Source organism: Anopheles marshallii, chromosome 2 (genome assembly GCF_943734725.1).
Source record: "Anopheles marshallii chromosome 2, idAnoMarsDA_429_01, whole genome shotgun sequence".
Lineage (NCBI taxonomy): Eukaryota > Metazoa > Arthropoda > Insecta > Diptera > Culicidae > Anopheles > Anopheles marshallii.
In genome coordinates, this window is record NC_071326.1 from 55,549,212 (window position 1) to 55,566,113 (window position 16,902).

General features: G+C 39.0%; 1 protein-coding gene across 1 annotated transcript; it reads left to right on the top strand.

Annotated features, from left to right (window-relative positions):
- The first annotated feature begins 8,466 nt into the window (after positions 1-8,466).
- Positions 8,467-14,756, top strand: LOC128719238 (E3 ubiquitin-protein ligase goliath). The gene is made up of 9 exons (XM_053812861.1): positions 8,467-9,010; positions 10,371-10,506; positions 10,578-10,695; positions 10,837-10,908; positions 11,002-11,078; positions 11,165-11,261; positions 13,560-13,709; positions 13,788-14,018; positions 14,097-14,756. Exons 1-9 carry the CDS (start codon positions 8,467-8,469, stop codon positions 14,754-14,756), a joined length of 2,085 nt encoding a protein of 694 aa, XP_053668836.1.
- The last annotated feature ends 2,146 nt before the right edge of the window (positions 14,757-16,902 follow it).

Sequence of the window (16,902 nt, forward strand, 5' to 3'; positions counted from 1 at the left end):
AATTTCCAATAGGAAGAAAAATCTCCGAAAAAGGATATTCTTACTGAAATATTACGCCCAAAACAATGCAGTATCGCTACTATCTCATAGGTGGCGCTATGAACAGATTTAGCGCTCTCTATGTTTTAATTTCTTCATATTCTCCTATTCCCAAGCCACAAACCATAAACAATCAACATGTCCATTTTCGCCGCCACGCTACCAACGTTTCAATGTAAAGTTTCACCTGAGCGAAAACCCAAGCAATAATTTGATGAGTTTACCTATGCATACAATACAGATGTGCAACACTACGTGTACAAGTGTGAGAGAATGGCGGTGGCATCAACTGTACGGCATGAGACAATACATCACTATTCAAAAGAGTTTTGAAGGGGAGTTGTTATTCCGTGTATGTGCATGCAAAACCGAGATACCGATCAGAGCAATCACTCGGATTCGGATTCGGATTCCCTCTTGTTGGAATGGCTGTCGTAGTTGAACCTGTTATAATTGCAAAATATGTCACCAATTATATTTACGGAATGTTCAAGAGTTTGTACAGTACAGAACAGTATGTGGAAGCACTCAGCCCAAAAAAGGATTTTTTTGACAGGAATTTCAAAAATGGTAAGCTTTAACTTTTAATTCTTGTTATAGGATTTAAAAGCACTATTTAGTGTGAAAATTGTTTCTTAATTTATTCAGCAGTGCGAATGTCGACATTTCGTTCGATCCTAATTGTCCAACTCGACAATTACCGCAGCACAGTGGAATTTTTCTTTCGGTCAAAACGGGTCTGACGTTCATAAAATTGACAGCTAATCCACTGCAGGAAAATAATATCAACATTTTCGCAACACTTTTCATTCCGAAACGACGCGTGAGGAGTGTGTGTTGAGTTGGTGAATGGGAAAAGTACCAATTTCTGAAATTCATCAAGCAATACTATTTCACCGTGACAAAATAACGTATCAGTGATAATGTGCGGAAACCTTGTGTGGTAGGTAAAGCATAGCGGCCATAAACAGAACATTTCCTTGAACATAACATTTTCCCTTTCGAGTAAAGGGCGTGAGAAAACAAACAAAAAGAAAAAAACGGAAAAAGAACAGTAGAGAAAATCGTGGTACGTTTCTCAATCTCAACAGTGTATTGTTTGTGTGTGCTCTCGTCGCTAAAGTGGGGCACCCGCGCCGCACGGAGAGCAAAACCCGTGTTGTGGGTTTCTTTTTTCACCCCCGCATCGTGATTCAATCAAACAACGAACAAGTTCTCTTTGTGTGTTTTTGGGGCTAAAAATATAGCGCACTTTCTGTGAAAATTGTCGTGTGCTGTTTCGCTTCGCAATTGAACGGAACCGACCGCGGTCGAAAACAACCCGGAAGAAAGACCCGGAAGGCAGCAGCACATCGGAACCAGCTGGCCTCGACCGACCAGACCGAGCAAGACGGTGCAGGTAAGACGCACACATGCACACGTATTTACATAATTCTTCATTTACCTTAAGCGCAAAAAAGAACGGAAAGATTAGAATAACGGTGTTTGTGTATCGATGACGAATAGTCAGGGTATATTTTGCGTGGTATTTGTAAAATACAATATGTTGCGGGTGGACGCTTTGTCGTGTGGTGTACCCCTTAATGCGGGAAGAGATTGTGTACAGCCGATGTCATATGCTGATGCTGTCACGTATTGACAATAGACAAGAGTTACAGGCAAAAAAGAAAACCAGAAAAATGATAGAACTGTGGCGTTTTCCGTCTTTTTCCACCCACAACTACATCCCAAAACCGTTGGCTCAAAGTGGGTCAAACCGAAAGCATTGGAGAACCTTGTCGCCTTATGCTGATGCTCCCGATTGAGCGTTTCTCGCTATTTTGGCTCAGTCCGGGGAGATTCTACTGCTGATGCTGCAGTCCGGAGAATGTTTACGGATTGTTCCTTTTTTCCTGGGTTTTGTTATTCTATTTCTTTACGTCATATCTGGCTGCTTCCGTAACGAGCGCCAGGGAGATTGCCCTTTATGCATTTCGAGTAATCTGCCTTGGGGATAACCCGAAGGTGATATGTTTCGCCACTGTTGTGGGCTCAGTCTAGGGAAATTCTAAGTTGAACTGGTTTACCCCTTTCTCAATACAGTCAAGTGATAGTTTTGATTGCGTGAGGTTGAGGAAGAACAATATGTGCGATATGGGATTTTTAAAAGTTCATGAGTTTTCCGCACGTTGTAAACATAATCCTACGGCCTAGTATCCGGTATAATGCGACCTTTTACTATTTGGAGAAGGAAAGGCCTTCGGATGTGAATTGTGTCTCAGATTAAGCTACCTTTAGTTGTAAGCAATACGGCATGACCGTTCTTGTTGAATAAAAAAAAAACATAATCCTTCTCGTTTGGAGTACCAGTTGAAAATCATTTAATAGCAAACTGCACCAAAGCAGTCGGTGAATAAATCAAATCAATATGTTCATATGTATGGTGTGGAGTTGTACGACGGGTATGAAAGTTCTACAATGGAAATTAGCGGAAAACTAGGAGAAAAATGTGAAGAAACTTTCCGTGTGGGTGTTAAATGCTCGTACCCAGTATGGTTTCCGGCGTAACGTCTGCTTGTTTTGGTTAAATCCGACTGGAACGTTACCAGACAACGTGAAGGACAGTGTCACATGATCGGGAACAAAAACGTGCAACAGTCATTAGTGCAAGTACAAAGCATGTTTGAAGAACGGGCTTCCCTAATCCTGGACCTGGAACATGTGCCATGAGGAGTCACATTCGCCAATCCGTAAAGTCATGCGACTTATCAATACGATCGCACGGCGGCGTACTTACCGTAGTCGAACTAGACAACGGAAATAGAAAACACTGGATTGTCCTTGAGCAAATTGGTCCACAGTCCATTGGCCGGAGGGTTCATTCTTGCAGATTATGTGTCTATTCTACCATTCCGGTCACGTGAGTTAAGGTGACTATGGTGCTGAAAATGCAGACAAGCATTAAAACGGCATACCTTTAGCCGCCAACAAAAGACGCTCCACGCGTGGTGTTTCATCGTTGTGAAGCTTATTGATCTCCTCGTGCACAAGAAATACCCCCCGTGCATGAGGCATCTTCACGTGGACACGAGGTGCAACTGTTGTGGAACCGAATCATTGATCGGATTGAAACAAAGCACCAAACACGGGCTTTGTTTATCTCTGAAGAATATTGATATTCTATTCCTCAGAGCAACAGTTTTAACAATCAACTCGGTAGTCGGGTTATGTTCGCTAAAAAATCAATGCAATAAAATTATCCAAGATACCAATACTGGCAATAGCAATAGCAATAGTCGTTCTTGATGAACAAAAAATATCATAATAATAAAAAAATAAATAAGGAAGAGAATACAGCATATAAATTTTCCTTAATGAATTATTTGCTTTATAATTAAAAATAACGATTTATTTTATATTGTTTTACTTGCTAAATAATGCTTCGAGAACTATCTGTTGAGTTCGGTGTGAAATGGTTGCCGTTCCATTTAGATCAATCTTTAGCAAGGGTGTGAACAATGTCGATCCACTTATCGGCTTGTGAATTCGCACTTGTTTCAAACAAGAAATGTTTTGTAATAAAAAAGTAGAAATGTAAAGTTCTTGGACGAAAATAATCCATTCTATTCTTTTAGACACCGAAAAGCTACTTAGTAGTAGTAGTAGTAGCCTTAAGACTTAAAAGCAACAAAGTAAAATGAAAATAACAAAAATGCACAGCAAGCAAAATATTTGAACATAAAATAAATATAAAACACCACATAGTTTAAAAATAAAGCTCTGTTAATTAAAATAGAATGAAACCACAGCTATATACGAGCGATATAATACGATCAGTAGCGTATTTGATGTGCTACGGTGTGTGTTTCGCGTACTCACAATCAGAGGCAAATTATTCAAATGAAATTAATACACGCAACCTGAGTAGTCTGACGCGTGTAGTGTAGAACCTAACTGCTAATAGTACGCATGTCTTTGAAACGCGGATGTTTCGCAGATCGATCAGTCAGGCTACTTAAGTTTGATCGCGTTAAGAAACGGCAGCAATGTGCTGTTTGTGACGATAATTACATACAATGGTTTCTGTATGCAGTTGTGGGTGTTTGTGTGTGTATGAAAATTAGCGCAATTGGTAGTAAGGCGTGTGAATTACAACAATCATTAAAAGGAATGAAACTTAAAGCGACACAATGAAAGTGTCGTACATATGTCGTACTGCCGAATTCCAGTGATGGTTATTATCTAGGTATGTTTTACGCCAAAAAGAGATCATAATTCATCAATATTGTTCACTGATGCTGTAATGGAATGTTGTTTAATTCAAAAATAGTTGTATCACTTGTTGGCATTGTTGGAATTGTACCTAATTGATTCGCTTCGCGATTCGTCGTGATCCTGATCATGTGTATATATATATAATACGAATCAAAGTCATTGCTTAGCGAATATTGCAGTTTAATAATTTCAGCTATATTTTACAGTTCCCTAGGCTGGGTGGTTAATTTTAAAGGATAAATAAGAAGCATGGTATTCTTTAAGTATCCGACTGTAGACTTTACACGTTTGAGTTTCGTTTGAAATGTTCGACGCAATCGTTGCCAACACTAAACAGACTTCAAATGCGTTGTTTGAAAGCCTCCCGCATCACGCATCAGCTGCTGAATAATTCATTTGCGGGCGGTTAAGCTGAGCGTGTATATCTACGCTTGCTATAGCTCCCATGTGCTCCCAACCAACCCAAGTACATGCTATTAGCAAACAGCATTGTCGCCGGTGAAGAATAATTAATCACCCTATGCAAATATTGGCAGGAAGCACATCTCAGAGATTTTGTCGTGGTAACCTTTTGCGGATAGCATACGGATAAAGTAAGATCCAAATCAGTAATGATCATGCTCCTCTGTTCAATCGACCAAAAATCCATTATTAAAAGATCAGCTAAAGTATCTTATCGAGTCCATGATGGAGTGTTCTTTTTTAACTATTACATATCCATATCCAATACATATCCAAAAGCATAACTTCCATCTAAATAACTAAACCTTTTTTATTTTGTGCTCCGTCATGTGAAATTATCATTCTCATGTGATTCCATGCTCCCTACTTTACCTACGTTAGTGATCAGTTTTAGAATGGAATACTTCTTTGGGAATGAAATTTCGCTTCATGATGAACAGACCTAGACATAAGATCGAATCTGTCAACCATGACGAACGTTCGTTCGTTCGTTTACCAATCCTATCTCTTCGCAGCGTAACCTACACCAACATGAGCAAAGTGAGCGATAACAGAAAATGTATTTTACCTGTATTCTCGGTACAGATAATCAACTGCTAATATCGAGAGCAGCTTGACCAAACAACATCGCTCGCTGTTCGTTAGCGACAGCTGACAACGACAAGAAACCCGGACCATGGCTTTGTTATATCTCGCACACCAGTGGCTTCGCAGTGTGGGAAGATCGTTGCCCGTTGTTTGTCGCACGTCGCCAGATCAACGGTTGATGAAGCAAACTGCGCTACCAACGCTTCGTGGCAATGCATTCAACTTGCAAACATAAATATAAACTCACGCTAACCTTCGCGCATTCAATGACCTACCTTCCTCGATCGGAAGTGTTGGAACTGACGATAGTAGAGGAGAGCATGTCGGAAGGCAGGTTGGACCCACTACATACCGCAGTTTACGATTCTTTCCCCAATCTTACGCCCCCCTAGTCTTTAGATAGGTTGATGGCAGGTTGGGCAAGATGGAGCGAAATGTGAGAATAACGTTTGTACGCATTCTTACGCAGGTCTAAACGATCAGGTTGGAAATTCTTTCTTTTGCATGGTCCTACAGGAGTGCAATCTCGAAACCGGTTCTAGACAGTGTAAGTGAATTAAACTAGTATTGCAATAATGATTACTATCGAACAGCACGCAAACAGCCGTAAGGCTATTGAATGTGGAGTCGCATTTAGACGTGATGTTACGGAAAGTACACGGATACAGTTTGATTCGCAGTCGATGCTTCGATAAGAAATTAACTAACCAAAGCAGCTTTAAACAAATGTGAAATAGAAAAAATCATGTTTAAATAAAAACCTTCTTAGGAGAAGCGTTTATTTCATTTTTCAACGATTGGGTTCGTTTGCTCTGTTCCCAGGATATTTCTTCGAGTTCGCTTTCTATGACAATGCAAGCTAGTGAATAATGTGCCTAATTTGAAATAGGAAAACTAGGTCTATATCGTCATATATGTTCAACTTACCTCCGTCTTGTAGAGACAGCCAAGTAAAAGAATTACTGGTTCACGCTTGTTGCACAATAATATTTACTAGAAAATTCAATGTATTAACATCGATATATATATTGTTCATCGATCGCAGAAATGATGCAGTATAAAGACGACAGTGTAAAACTGGTTTACTATTCCTATGTTGCTCAACCATACCCATCAGAGGTACGTTATAAGTTGCCTTCTGTACACATCCACACATGTACATACCTTACCCACGCATACGAACAAGTAGACTACAATGGAAGCAAACACTGCTTGAAGCCGTATTCCACCAGATAATGCATCTTAAGGAAGTTCACAATCAAGTTCACAATAATGAACTTTTCTATTGTAGTAGTGTGCACGTGGTCGCATGTTACAGTACCAACACTAGTGAACGCGTTGATCCGCTTTGAGCCCTACTTACTTAAAAGTAAATAGATCGATCGATTAGATATCGCCTACACCGAGTTGACGTAGTTCAGAGAAACTCGGTGTTTGTTACATGGAATTAAAGTTTGCTTTATGAGATATGTTCCTTTGCCAAAAGACAACAGAATCAAATTCGCATCAATTGAGATCGTGTAAGTTGTAACCGGAAACTAATCAAGAGTTTGTATGGTGCATATTCGGTTTTAATCTTTTTTTGACACCGATCGTTAACGTTTTAAAAATGAGTAGAAACCGATAGCGAATGCCCACTATTTATGAATACTATGGGAATTTTATGTGTGCATTACCCAAAGTCAGTGATGTGAAAAATAAAAAAGTTTATTTTGTTTTGTTGTAAACCGTACACAAGAGCATTAGAAATTAGCTTTCAGTTGTTGATACGAAGGACAAGAAAGGATGTATCGGTGTAACGTTTGAGGTCAATGGAACACACGAACCGTGAAAATCGAGCACAATGCTTTCGGTATGGCTTGTATGCACATACCAATATTCGTATGGCCTTCCATCGCTCTTGTGTGGCATAGCGTAATGAAAATAAGAACTTCGTTTTACGTTTAATTTGATGATTATTTGTTTGTTACCTTCGTTGTAAAATTGTGCTGTAATCATTTTTTTGTCGATACGATGTAGCTATTGTGCTAAATGGAAAAATGTGAGAATGAGGGCTAAGTCATTTCCTTGTATATCGCAACTAGGAAAATATTCTACAACCGTACAGATGTTACATCACAGAATCTCAGCGTAATGCAATTACTCGCTAGAAGAGAAATTCGGTTTTCTCAAGTGCATATGTCAAGCATTCTTCTTTAAGACTCGAACATAACCACGCTATTTTCTTCTCTTCTTTACTATTCTGCAGGTTCGCTTAATCGCGTTACGCAACGCGATAGTGCACTGAGAGCATTGCTCGTGCTGTAAGTGCCCGAAGGAAGCCGAAGGAACGCTGGTGGGCTTTGTCATTTAACCGTCATACTTCAAGGCTACTCATGCAAAGGTCGCCCCCCTTTAGCACGTGTGGCATGTGAGGAAGGGATTGGAAGAACACGCCATAAGCAACGATCGGGAATACATCGACAATACTATCCGCGTGCAGTAATAGTACTGATCTGGTTTTGTTTTCTTTTTCCAGCTGTGTAACACATGCATCGGGTAAAACGGACTCCAAACCGAGTTAGAACGCCGAACGATCGCATTTCGTAGAGTTCAACCTTCGCGGGTGGTAAAGTTGATCAAACATACACACACTCTCCTATACGTACACCACCGCTACTAGAAAGGTCGAACTGACTGATGCATTGCGGCTGCATTTGTGCATTATCCATGAACTGATCGGACATCATTAGAGCGTAGTTGAAGTGTTTGTCTATTGCTATTTTTAATGAAACGATGCAAGTGAAAAATGAGAATTCAAGTTGCCTTGTTAGCGCACCGGTAATCTTCTAGCCACCAATTAATTCGCTGATGCTCCTATATTGATTTATAGTTTTATGAAGTGCAGCAACAACAAAAATATGCAAAATTGTCTGCTGTTGCATTGAAGCATCTTACGGATGTAGTGTATTTTACAAGGTACAGTGAAATTGTGAATGTGAAATAAGCTATCAGTGCATCGTGCGATTGAAGGAAGATCGTGTTCACACAAAGTGCCGAAGTATTGCGTCGGGAAACGCGATACACTTATGAAAAAAATTGCTCATTAGGTTCTGCGAGTGATAAATATTGCAAATAGTAAGCATGATGTCAGCGTTAAGTCATCAAGTGAATATGAACAACTTTTTATCGCTGCTAGTGGGTGCCTCTTTAGTTGCGGCTAATTCATCTCCGAGCCATGATGTAGGCTCTCTATCACAGCCGACCGAGTTCAGTAACGGAGTGTCGTCGTTTGCTTTGCCGGCAGAGGAGCGAATGGCTTTCGAGACCTCCACATTGGCATACCTGAACTACAGTTACATGGGGCCTGATGGACAGTTAGTTGAGCTTGGTAACGAGAGTGCGAAATATGGCGAAGGACGAATTCTCAATCGGAGTGGAATTTTGGTGCACGTCAGCAATAGCGTGAATCGTTCCGATCACACAGGCTGTTACAAACATTGGAGCGGTACACTCGGAGAATCAATCCCGGATCGTAGCATACCCTGGATTGCGCTTGTACGACGTGGTGGTTGTAACTTTGAAGACAAAGTCAAACATGCATTCGAGCACGGTGCTGCAGGCGTCATTATCTATAACGACAAAGGCGATATTAAGCTGGATAAGATGAAGATCAACGATAAAGAGCGTGAGTATTAAATTTGTTTTGGTTAGCAGTACAATGTTTTTAAATACAATAAGTTTCATTGATAGTTAAGCGAAAGTAGTTTATCTAATTAAAGGCATTTAATGAACAGAAGATACCACTAGATATATGCGTTAAAATAGATACTTCAAGTGATATTTAATCATTTGGGTTTCTTGGTGTTGTAATTCAATAATTTGTCAGTAATTTGCACTTGAACAGATACTTGTTGCATTACTACCAGTATTGTCACTGTTAACCACACAGAAACACGACGTGCAGCAGCAGAATGTTTGTTAGCGCTGTTGACACAGTATTAGTGCCGATTAGCATTAGAAGTGCAAAAGGTAATTAACGTAGTTAATAAATGTATGAATCGTTTGCAGCCGACTGCTGCTCAATCTGTTGACTCGGTAGCTAAACAAAGTTGAAAACCATAGCGTTGGTCCACAAGACTTCGACTATAATAGGAAAATACATCTGTTTTCACCCAACAGTACACAACTACAGGAATAAACACGCCTAACGTGGTTTAGTCATTAGTCCGTCTAGCTCTACCCCACGCAAGCAAAACCGACGATGCGCAAGCAAGCAGTACACACGATGCCTTCTGCTCATGGATTACTTTCACTTGTGACGATGAGCGACCTCCCATCACCGGAGTAAAACCATACATCATGGCTAAAGAATGGCATTGGTATCGCAGATTGGTCGTTGTATCTGTTACCATGTGGTTTATTGTATTTAGGAGTGTGAGAGTATGTTTTTCATCTGAATTGTTCATTGTAAAACGAAGTTAGTGGAACCATAATTGTTCTCATGCTCGTTTCATAAGAATGTACTAGTTGCGTACACTTTTCTTTAACAGTTTGTGTGTTCAGTTCAAGAAGTAAAATTCTTTAATGTGTTTTTTATGTGTTTTATGTGTTTATTCTTGAAACATTTTGTATCCACTTATGCATCTTCAACATACATTTTTGTTGTATGTTGGAATTTAAGAAGTTTACCATTACTTCTCATCTTTTTTTTTGTTTGAACGCTTTTGAAATCCTTCCATGAACATTGAATTTCGTCGTCGTCCTCGTGATAGACCAAAAATTTCATGGTAACGTGTATTGGCTCCATGCGTAGTCCACCCGAGGCTATTTGAAGACAATGCTTCAATGTGAACTTAATGTGAATCGAGGGAAATGTTGAAGTGAATACAACTGTACGAATAGTGTGTAGTGTGCATATCAGTTTCTTCACATTAGTTATCTGCTACAATTTAGATTAAATGAAACAAAACTACTTATACTTGTAACGTAGAACCTTTGTTTGTTATGTATCTTATTTTAATTGTAATTTTTTTTCGTAAACACAGGCAACATCACTGCAGTCTTCACCTCAAAAGCAATGGGACTTGAATTGATCGAAATTTTAGAAGTACACAAGTATGATGTGCATATGCGAATAATTGAAGGATCTCGTCAGTTCGTCACATTAGGAAACATAAACAAGTACGTTGTGGATTCTTTCTCCAAACCCAAGTAATTCCATTTATACATTCAATTCCTCTTTTATTTTATAGAACATCGGTCCTGTTTGTGTCAATTTCATTTATTGTGCTGATGATAATTTCGCTGGTTTGGTTGGTATTTTACTACGTTCAGCGATTCCGGTATCTACAAACCAAAGACAAACAATCTGTGAGTATTATGGTTATTCGCAAAAGACACATAAATTTTAGTTAGTGAAGTTTAGTCGTTTCAAGTAACACATTTGTATGTCTATGTATGTATGTTAATAATGCTTGATGAAATTAACTGTTTTTGTTTGATTTTCCATAGAAACGACTCTGCAGCGTTGCAAAACGTATAATCGCCAAAATTCCAACTAAAAGTATTAAATCAGATGACAAGGTATGATTTAATTTTGTTTTAACAAATATGTTTGCTTACTTTGGAAAGCAATACACCTGAATCCAATGCAAATAAATAATTATCCTGTTTTAGGAAATCGATAACGATTGCTGTGCCATCTGCATCGAACCGTATAAAGTAACTGATGTTATACGTGTTCTACCGTGCAAGTGAGTACTGGAATGTAGTTCGGATTATTGCATCGTTAATGGGTGTTTCCAATCAATACTAAATAATTTATTCTCATTTTTGCCAGGCATGAGTTCCATAAGGTCTGCATAGATCCTTGGCTTCTTGAGCATCGGACCTGCCCAATGTGCAAAATGGACATTCTCAAACATTATGGCTTTGTGGTGGGTTCTTCTTCGTCTTCTCAAATCAATTCAGCGATCGCAGAATATTTAAATGTTGCACCACCGCCACCGCCCTCTAATACGTCAACCATCACTACATCCTCAATTGCGTCGACTGAAGAATCATCCAGACGAGTTTCCTGGTCCACTGGGGCAGGTATAGGTCCAACTACGTCTGTCACAGTGGATGGGAGCGTTCCATCGACGCTCTTTGGCAATAATTATATTGCTGGTCGCAATGGTGGCACTTCTGTCAGTCAGCTGACTGATATCGTAACAATTATTATCAACATCGATGATAACGAGAGTTCAACTGGTCGTGATGATACTGTTGTTGTGGGCAGTAGCGGTACGAGTGGCGGTGGTAGCAACAGTAGGATGGGTGTATTATGCGATCTTTCAACACATGACGATTTGAATTGTAGTGGCGCTAGTTCTAGTAGTAATGACAGGGACAATAGTAATGGTGATAGCAATAATGCAAACAGCAGCGATAATAACGAAAGTAACAGCGACAGTCATCTTATAAGCAAACAAATAACTGACGTTTGAGCTCAACCATACAAACTACGATTCCATTACACTTACGGTCCATTATTATCCGCAAATCGATATATTGAAGACACATAGAAATGCGGGATGAACACAAAAGGGAAGGTTTACGTTTGCTTGCTTTGTGTAAAAGGCAATATTACAATGTGCCATGCGAGCTGGCTCGTCTAACATTACAGGGTAGAGATTTTGCAAATTTTATTGTGTGTCAAATTTTGCCCATACAATCTTAAAATTGTGCGGTGATACAGTAAGCATACAAGTTTGATATACACTTTATTGCGGATGGAATATTAACACCGCGGGTTAGAGAAAGCATGGATTTATATGAATTTAGAATGCGACGTATAGTTTTAATGGATCCAATGGACCGTATGCACGGAATTACGCAATAATACTTAATTGATTAGCACTATAATCGTGTAAGATTCTGTGATACAATTTGAGACATTATTATAATTATTATTTTCACTATCGATATCGAAACCAACCAGCCTCCGTAAACGCTGTTTTTTGTAACTGAAACTAGTGCAACGAATGCTAGTGCCACTATTGCTAATTACTATTAGTCCCTTCTTTGCTAATGCAATAATCAATCAAGAATAATCCTACGCAAGAAGTAGGCCAAAGAGAGAAAACGTTAGTTCGCGCATTGTCGTAATGATGCATTCTTAAGTTACAATGAATTTTATGATGAATGGTTTTATGATTTATTTAAATCCTGCTGGATAAGAACAATTAGTCTTTTGCGACAACAAAATACCCATAGTTTATTGCACTGATTTGTGTGCTGCGCTTATTTGAAATGAATGTGTGAGCTACTTAATTTCTTAATTTTGCAATACTTTTGATCAATCCAGAACAGTGTATTTGAATAGTATCAATTGCATCAGCGAAATCATCAGCGCGATTAATACAGTTGACAACAATCAAAAACAGCATTGCCGTACGTCGTTCGTATGCAAATGTAGTGAATCATGGTCTTCATAATAGAAAATGGCAATTTTTTCATGCTCGACATTGGCGGCCTATTTTGTAGTTTGTTCACAACGACGGGTAGAAATTAAGGAATGACATATCAGCTTTTAGAAAACTGAGGCATAAGCATAAACAAAACATGTAAACAACAATAAAAGATATGGTTTTCTATTCATTATATTTTGTTTATTATAGTTTCATACGTTGTTGTTAAACATAATTTATTGTCTGGCTATTGCATTGCTTTTTTCGGCTGTAAAAACCCTTTCATTCATAAGTATGATTTGCTAGCGTGTTATTAAAAATGCTTTTCCATCTTTTGCAATGGGACCAATCCCCCACTCCGGGGTAAATTAGTCAAACAAAACCAGAAATAGCAGGTCTCTAGACCTCTTGAGGATGTAGTGCCGATGAAAAAGAAGATATATTTTGCAATAACAAATCATGTTCGTTCTATTTTAATTCGTTCTATTTCATTGTGAAGTAAGCATAGATTCTCGGACAGTTTATTATAACTGTTAGTTTTGAAAAGTAATTTAACTATAATTTACCAGTAAATATTGTTTTTCATTTAATTATCTATACTACGCCAATTTTATAATAGGTTAACAACGTGCTTTAAGTAGTTACAGATATATTTTTTTATGAGTGTACGACACTCATTAGTTGAAGCAAAACACGCTAGATCATATTACTATTAAAACGGAAGATAATATATTTGTGAAATACTTCAACCCGTGCTTCGTGGTTTACCATTTGTATTCCTAGTTCACGGGTAGTCAAGAAAGTATTCTTCAATTAGACATGGACATGGAGGAAGGAGATCTTATTGACGATAGAAGCAGCACCGATGGAGGGTATCAAAGGCGTAACAGCGTCAGCCCTTTGCCACAGATAAGGGCATCGGATGAAAATCAGGTGACAGTTGATAAATAAATGTATCTCTGATCGGTTTCGTTTGAGCATCTTTTTATTTTTTTTACGCTATCACTTCAGATGTCACGCAGTTCCTCAGATTCCGATTCTGAACGTGAACACGGAAACTGTGTAACACCGCATTCGTCAGGACGGCGTTCGGCACAAGGCCGAACTAATCGTGAGATTCAACGGCAGCATGACAATTTACAGCAGGACGGAGATATTTGTGTGGGATGTCTCGCTGCAGCCTTAAATAAGAAACAGAAAAACAACGATAACACTATTGTTCAAGAAGACGGGGACAGTGACGTGAGCACAAACGATACAGCAAAAGCGATCTTGTGCTATTCATTTCCGATACATTTTTTTTTCTTTTGTCGTTACTAGTCTTACGCCACAGAAGAAAATGGATCAAAAAGCCTTCCAGCAACATTGAAGAAATATAAGGGAAACCATTCGACTGGATCGTGCCGCGGAATGAACCCTCCAGACCACTATCACCCGTATCCTTACAACGATAAGCGGGCCAGTCGAGTTTATCAAAACCACCAACCGCAAAATTCTGCCTCTGAAGAGCACAGTTCACAACCGTCATCTAATCTTCCATTTAAGTTTTACAAAACTGAATGCGGACAACCACGTAAAGTCCGTACCCCGCTTCGCAATGTAATTCCTCAATCGATTTCGGCGCCCTGTGATACTGACAGCTCACTGTGTGTATGCATTCACGGTGGGGTTGAGCAGAATTTATCCGATACTTCAACTTCCAATGGTGGTACACTTCACGCAAATGTAGAATCTGAGGAACTACCTGAACTGCATATTGTGCAGCGGCCGATCGATGCTAAGCGACGCTGCTCGCTGTCACGCAAATCATCATGCTCTTCGGCTGATCGTAACGATGTGGTGACATGCGAAGATCTGAAAATTGCCATAGACTACTCTAACGAAGAGGATGTTTCAGATGAAACGGAACCAAACAGTGATAATGATCTGATCATCAGACGATCAGAGCGGGGCGACGAAAAAGAAACGCGGAAAAAGTGATTAAATCGATGGTACCGTTTTAGAGCATCAGGTAATTCATGGCACGATGATAGATAATGATCGCTTTCTTACTTCCACCCAGGCAACACGGTTGATGATGAATCGAAATACGTTATGTGATAGAGTGAGACTGTACAGACGTAGACATATGTGAGGCAGTTTCTGTAGGCAGATAACACGTGTTTGTGCGAACTTTTCCTGCAAGAGGAATGGTTTCTGCAATGAAGTAGGCGGACTTAAAGAGATAAATTATCCCTCCTATGGAATCCTCCTACGGAACGAGCAGAGCTTTCAGCATAGAGAATAGTTTTTGGCACTCTAAACCATAGCAACAATAAACAGCAAACGGGCATCCTAGGACAACATTCGTACGGCACCTAATGTTTTAACCTCGTTCTTCGATAGCATACCACCAAACAACTACAAAGGCGTTCCGCGTTGTTCGGGCAATGATATCGGTAGTAGCGACGACATTTCAATATTGTAGACAATTATAGCAAAAAGGTTCTATTAATATCTCAGTCACTGAAGATCGGTTAAACACCGCAGTGCAATATATTGGAAACTATTCCAAGTTAAACACTTTTTCCACATCAAATTCCAACGCAAATTGAATGATAGAAATTTTGTTCTTAGATAGGAGGAATACAGCAGTTAGTCATTTACCGAATTGAACTCCTAGCGTTAAAATAATGAACATTAATAGACGGTACTGAAAGACTTAATCGGTTGTTGGTATTGGTTTACGGAATGTGAATTAATCCAGCCTATGGATGTAATAGCGTTTTCGGTTTAGGTAGCATAAAACAAGCTACACTGATAATTATTTATGAATTGCATTAGAACTAGGCTGGATGAACGCAGCAGGACATGAAATGCTTAACATATTTTGTCAATTTAATCGATTAAGGAAAACATAGCCACTAGCCGTTAGTAGATACTTGGCTTTAAAATTGGGCTACGGATAGTGTGCTGGCAGGATATTGAAATGGAAATAAAATAACTTAAAATGCGTCGAACAAAACGCTGATAGTTGCAGATGTATGTTTACTTTGTTTTTGCCTTAATTGGAGACAGTGGAGAACATTTAAGCTTTGTCATCTTATTTAACATAGTAGTAGCCGAACATTCAACGTCGCATCACCCATATCCGGGAAATGCTCTCTGAAAAAAAGCAATCGGGCATAGCATATGTTCATCAATTGGTTAAACTCCAAAAATCTATGTTGCCCAACTTCTACTGTTGTTACTAATAATATTACTTGCCTTTACACGGAAGTTTACATTCACTGTACGAATGAACACAGTGGAATACGTTAATGACAAATTGAATATTAAAATATTGAAGCGAAAAGACCATCTAGCAATTTTATAAAGTTCTCGTATTTTTGCAGACAGGGGTGGTTGTATTATATTTTACTGTTTTCATCTGGTAACTGTATTATGGGCCGTATAATTCCCCCGGCCGTTCTTCCGATAAACAAAAAAAAACTGGTACCTGTAATCTTCTTTCATGAAGTTCATGTAATCTGCAACAGCACTATTACCACAGTACATGTTGAACCACTGCAGTTCATATATGAAAAGATAACGATTTATTTCAATGAAAGATTTCAACGATGAAATGATTCATTTTGACCGTTACCACAGTTTATTTTGTTGTGTACCATAGTTATATACCAAATCAGCTACGTTCGAAATGCTAGTCACTCGTGCACAAACAATTGGCATTAAGGTAAAAAAAATGATAACGATTGGAAATGCCGTCTTTTCCTTTCTTGCTATCATTGTTTGTAATGTTTTCTTTTTAATTTATTCTCTTTCTTATTCGGCACAACAACCTCAAGAGTTCTGGGCTTGCCCTTTCTTTGACTTCATTTACACGTTACCGGATAGTTAGTCTTGCGTACAAAGGATTGGTCCGGATGAGATTTTAAACCGGTCCTATCGCGTGAAAAGCGGCGTCGATACCAATAGACCACTCTTTCGTCTCATTTTACTTACTTACTTTGAAACAGTCGCCCGAAATGTTGCATAGAAAAGAAGCAAAAACGAACTAGACTCTGTAACATGGAAATACAAACGATTATGCATCAGGATACGACATATGCGGATGTATATCGATCCGCTACGTTATTTTGGGGAC

What these genes read in the sequence shown, in the direction of transcription:
- LOC128719238 (XM_053812861.1), top strand. Translation starts at nt 8,467, where the DNA reads ATGATGTCAGCGTTAAGTCATCAAGTGAATATGAACAACTTTTTATCG. An exon ending in GAAGATCAACGATAAAGAGC is followed by an intron (nt 9,011 to 10,370) that starts GTGAGTATTAAA and finishes TCGTAAACACAG; the next exon opens with GCAACATCACTGCAGTCTTC. An exon ending in GGGCATCGGATGAAAATCAG is followed by an intron (nt 13,710 to 13,787) that starts GTGACAGTTGAT and finishes CTATCACTTCAG; the next exon opens with ATGTCACGCAGTTCCTCAGA.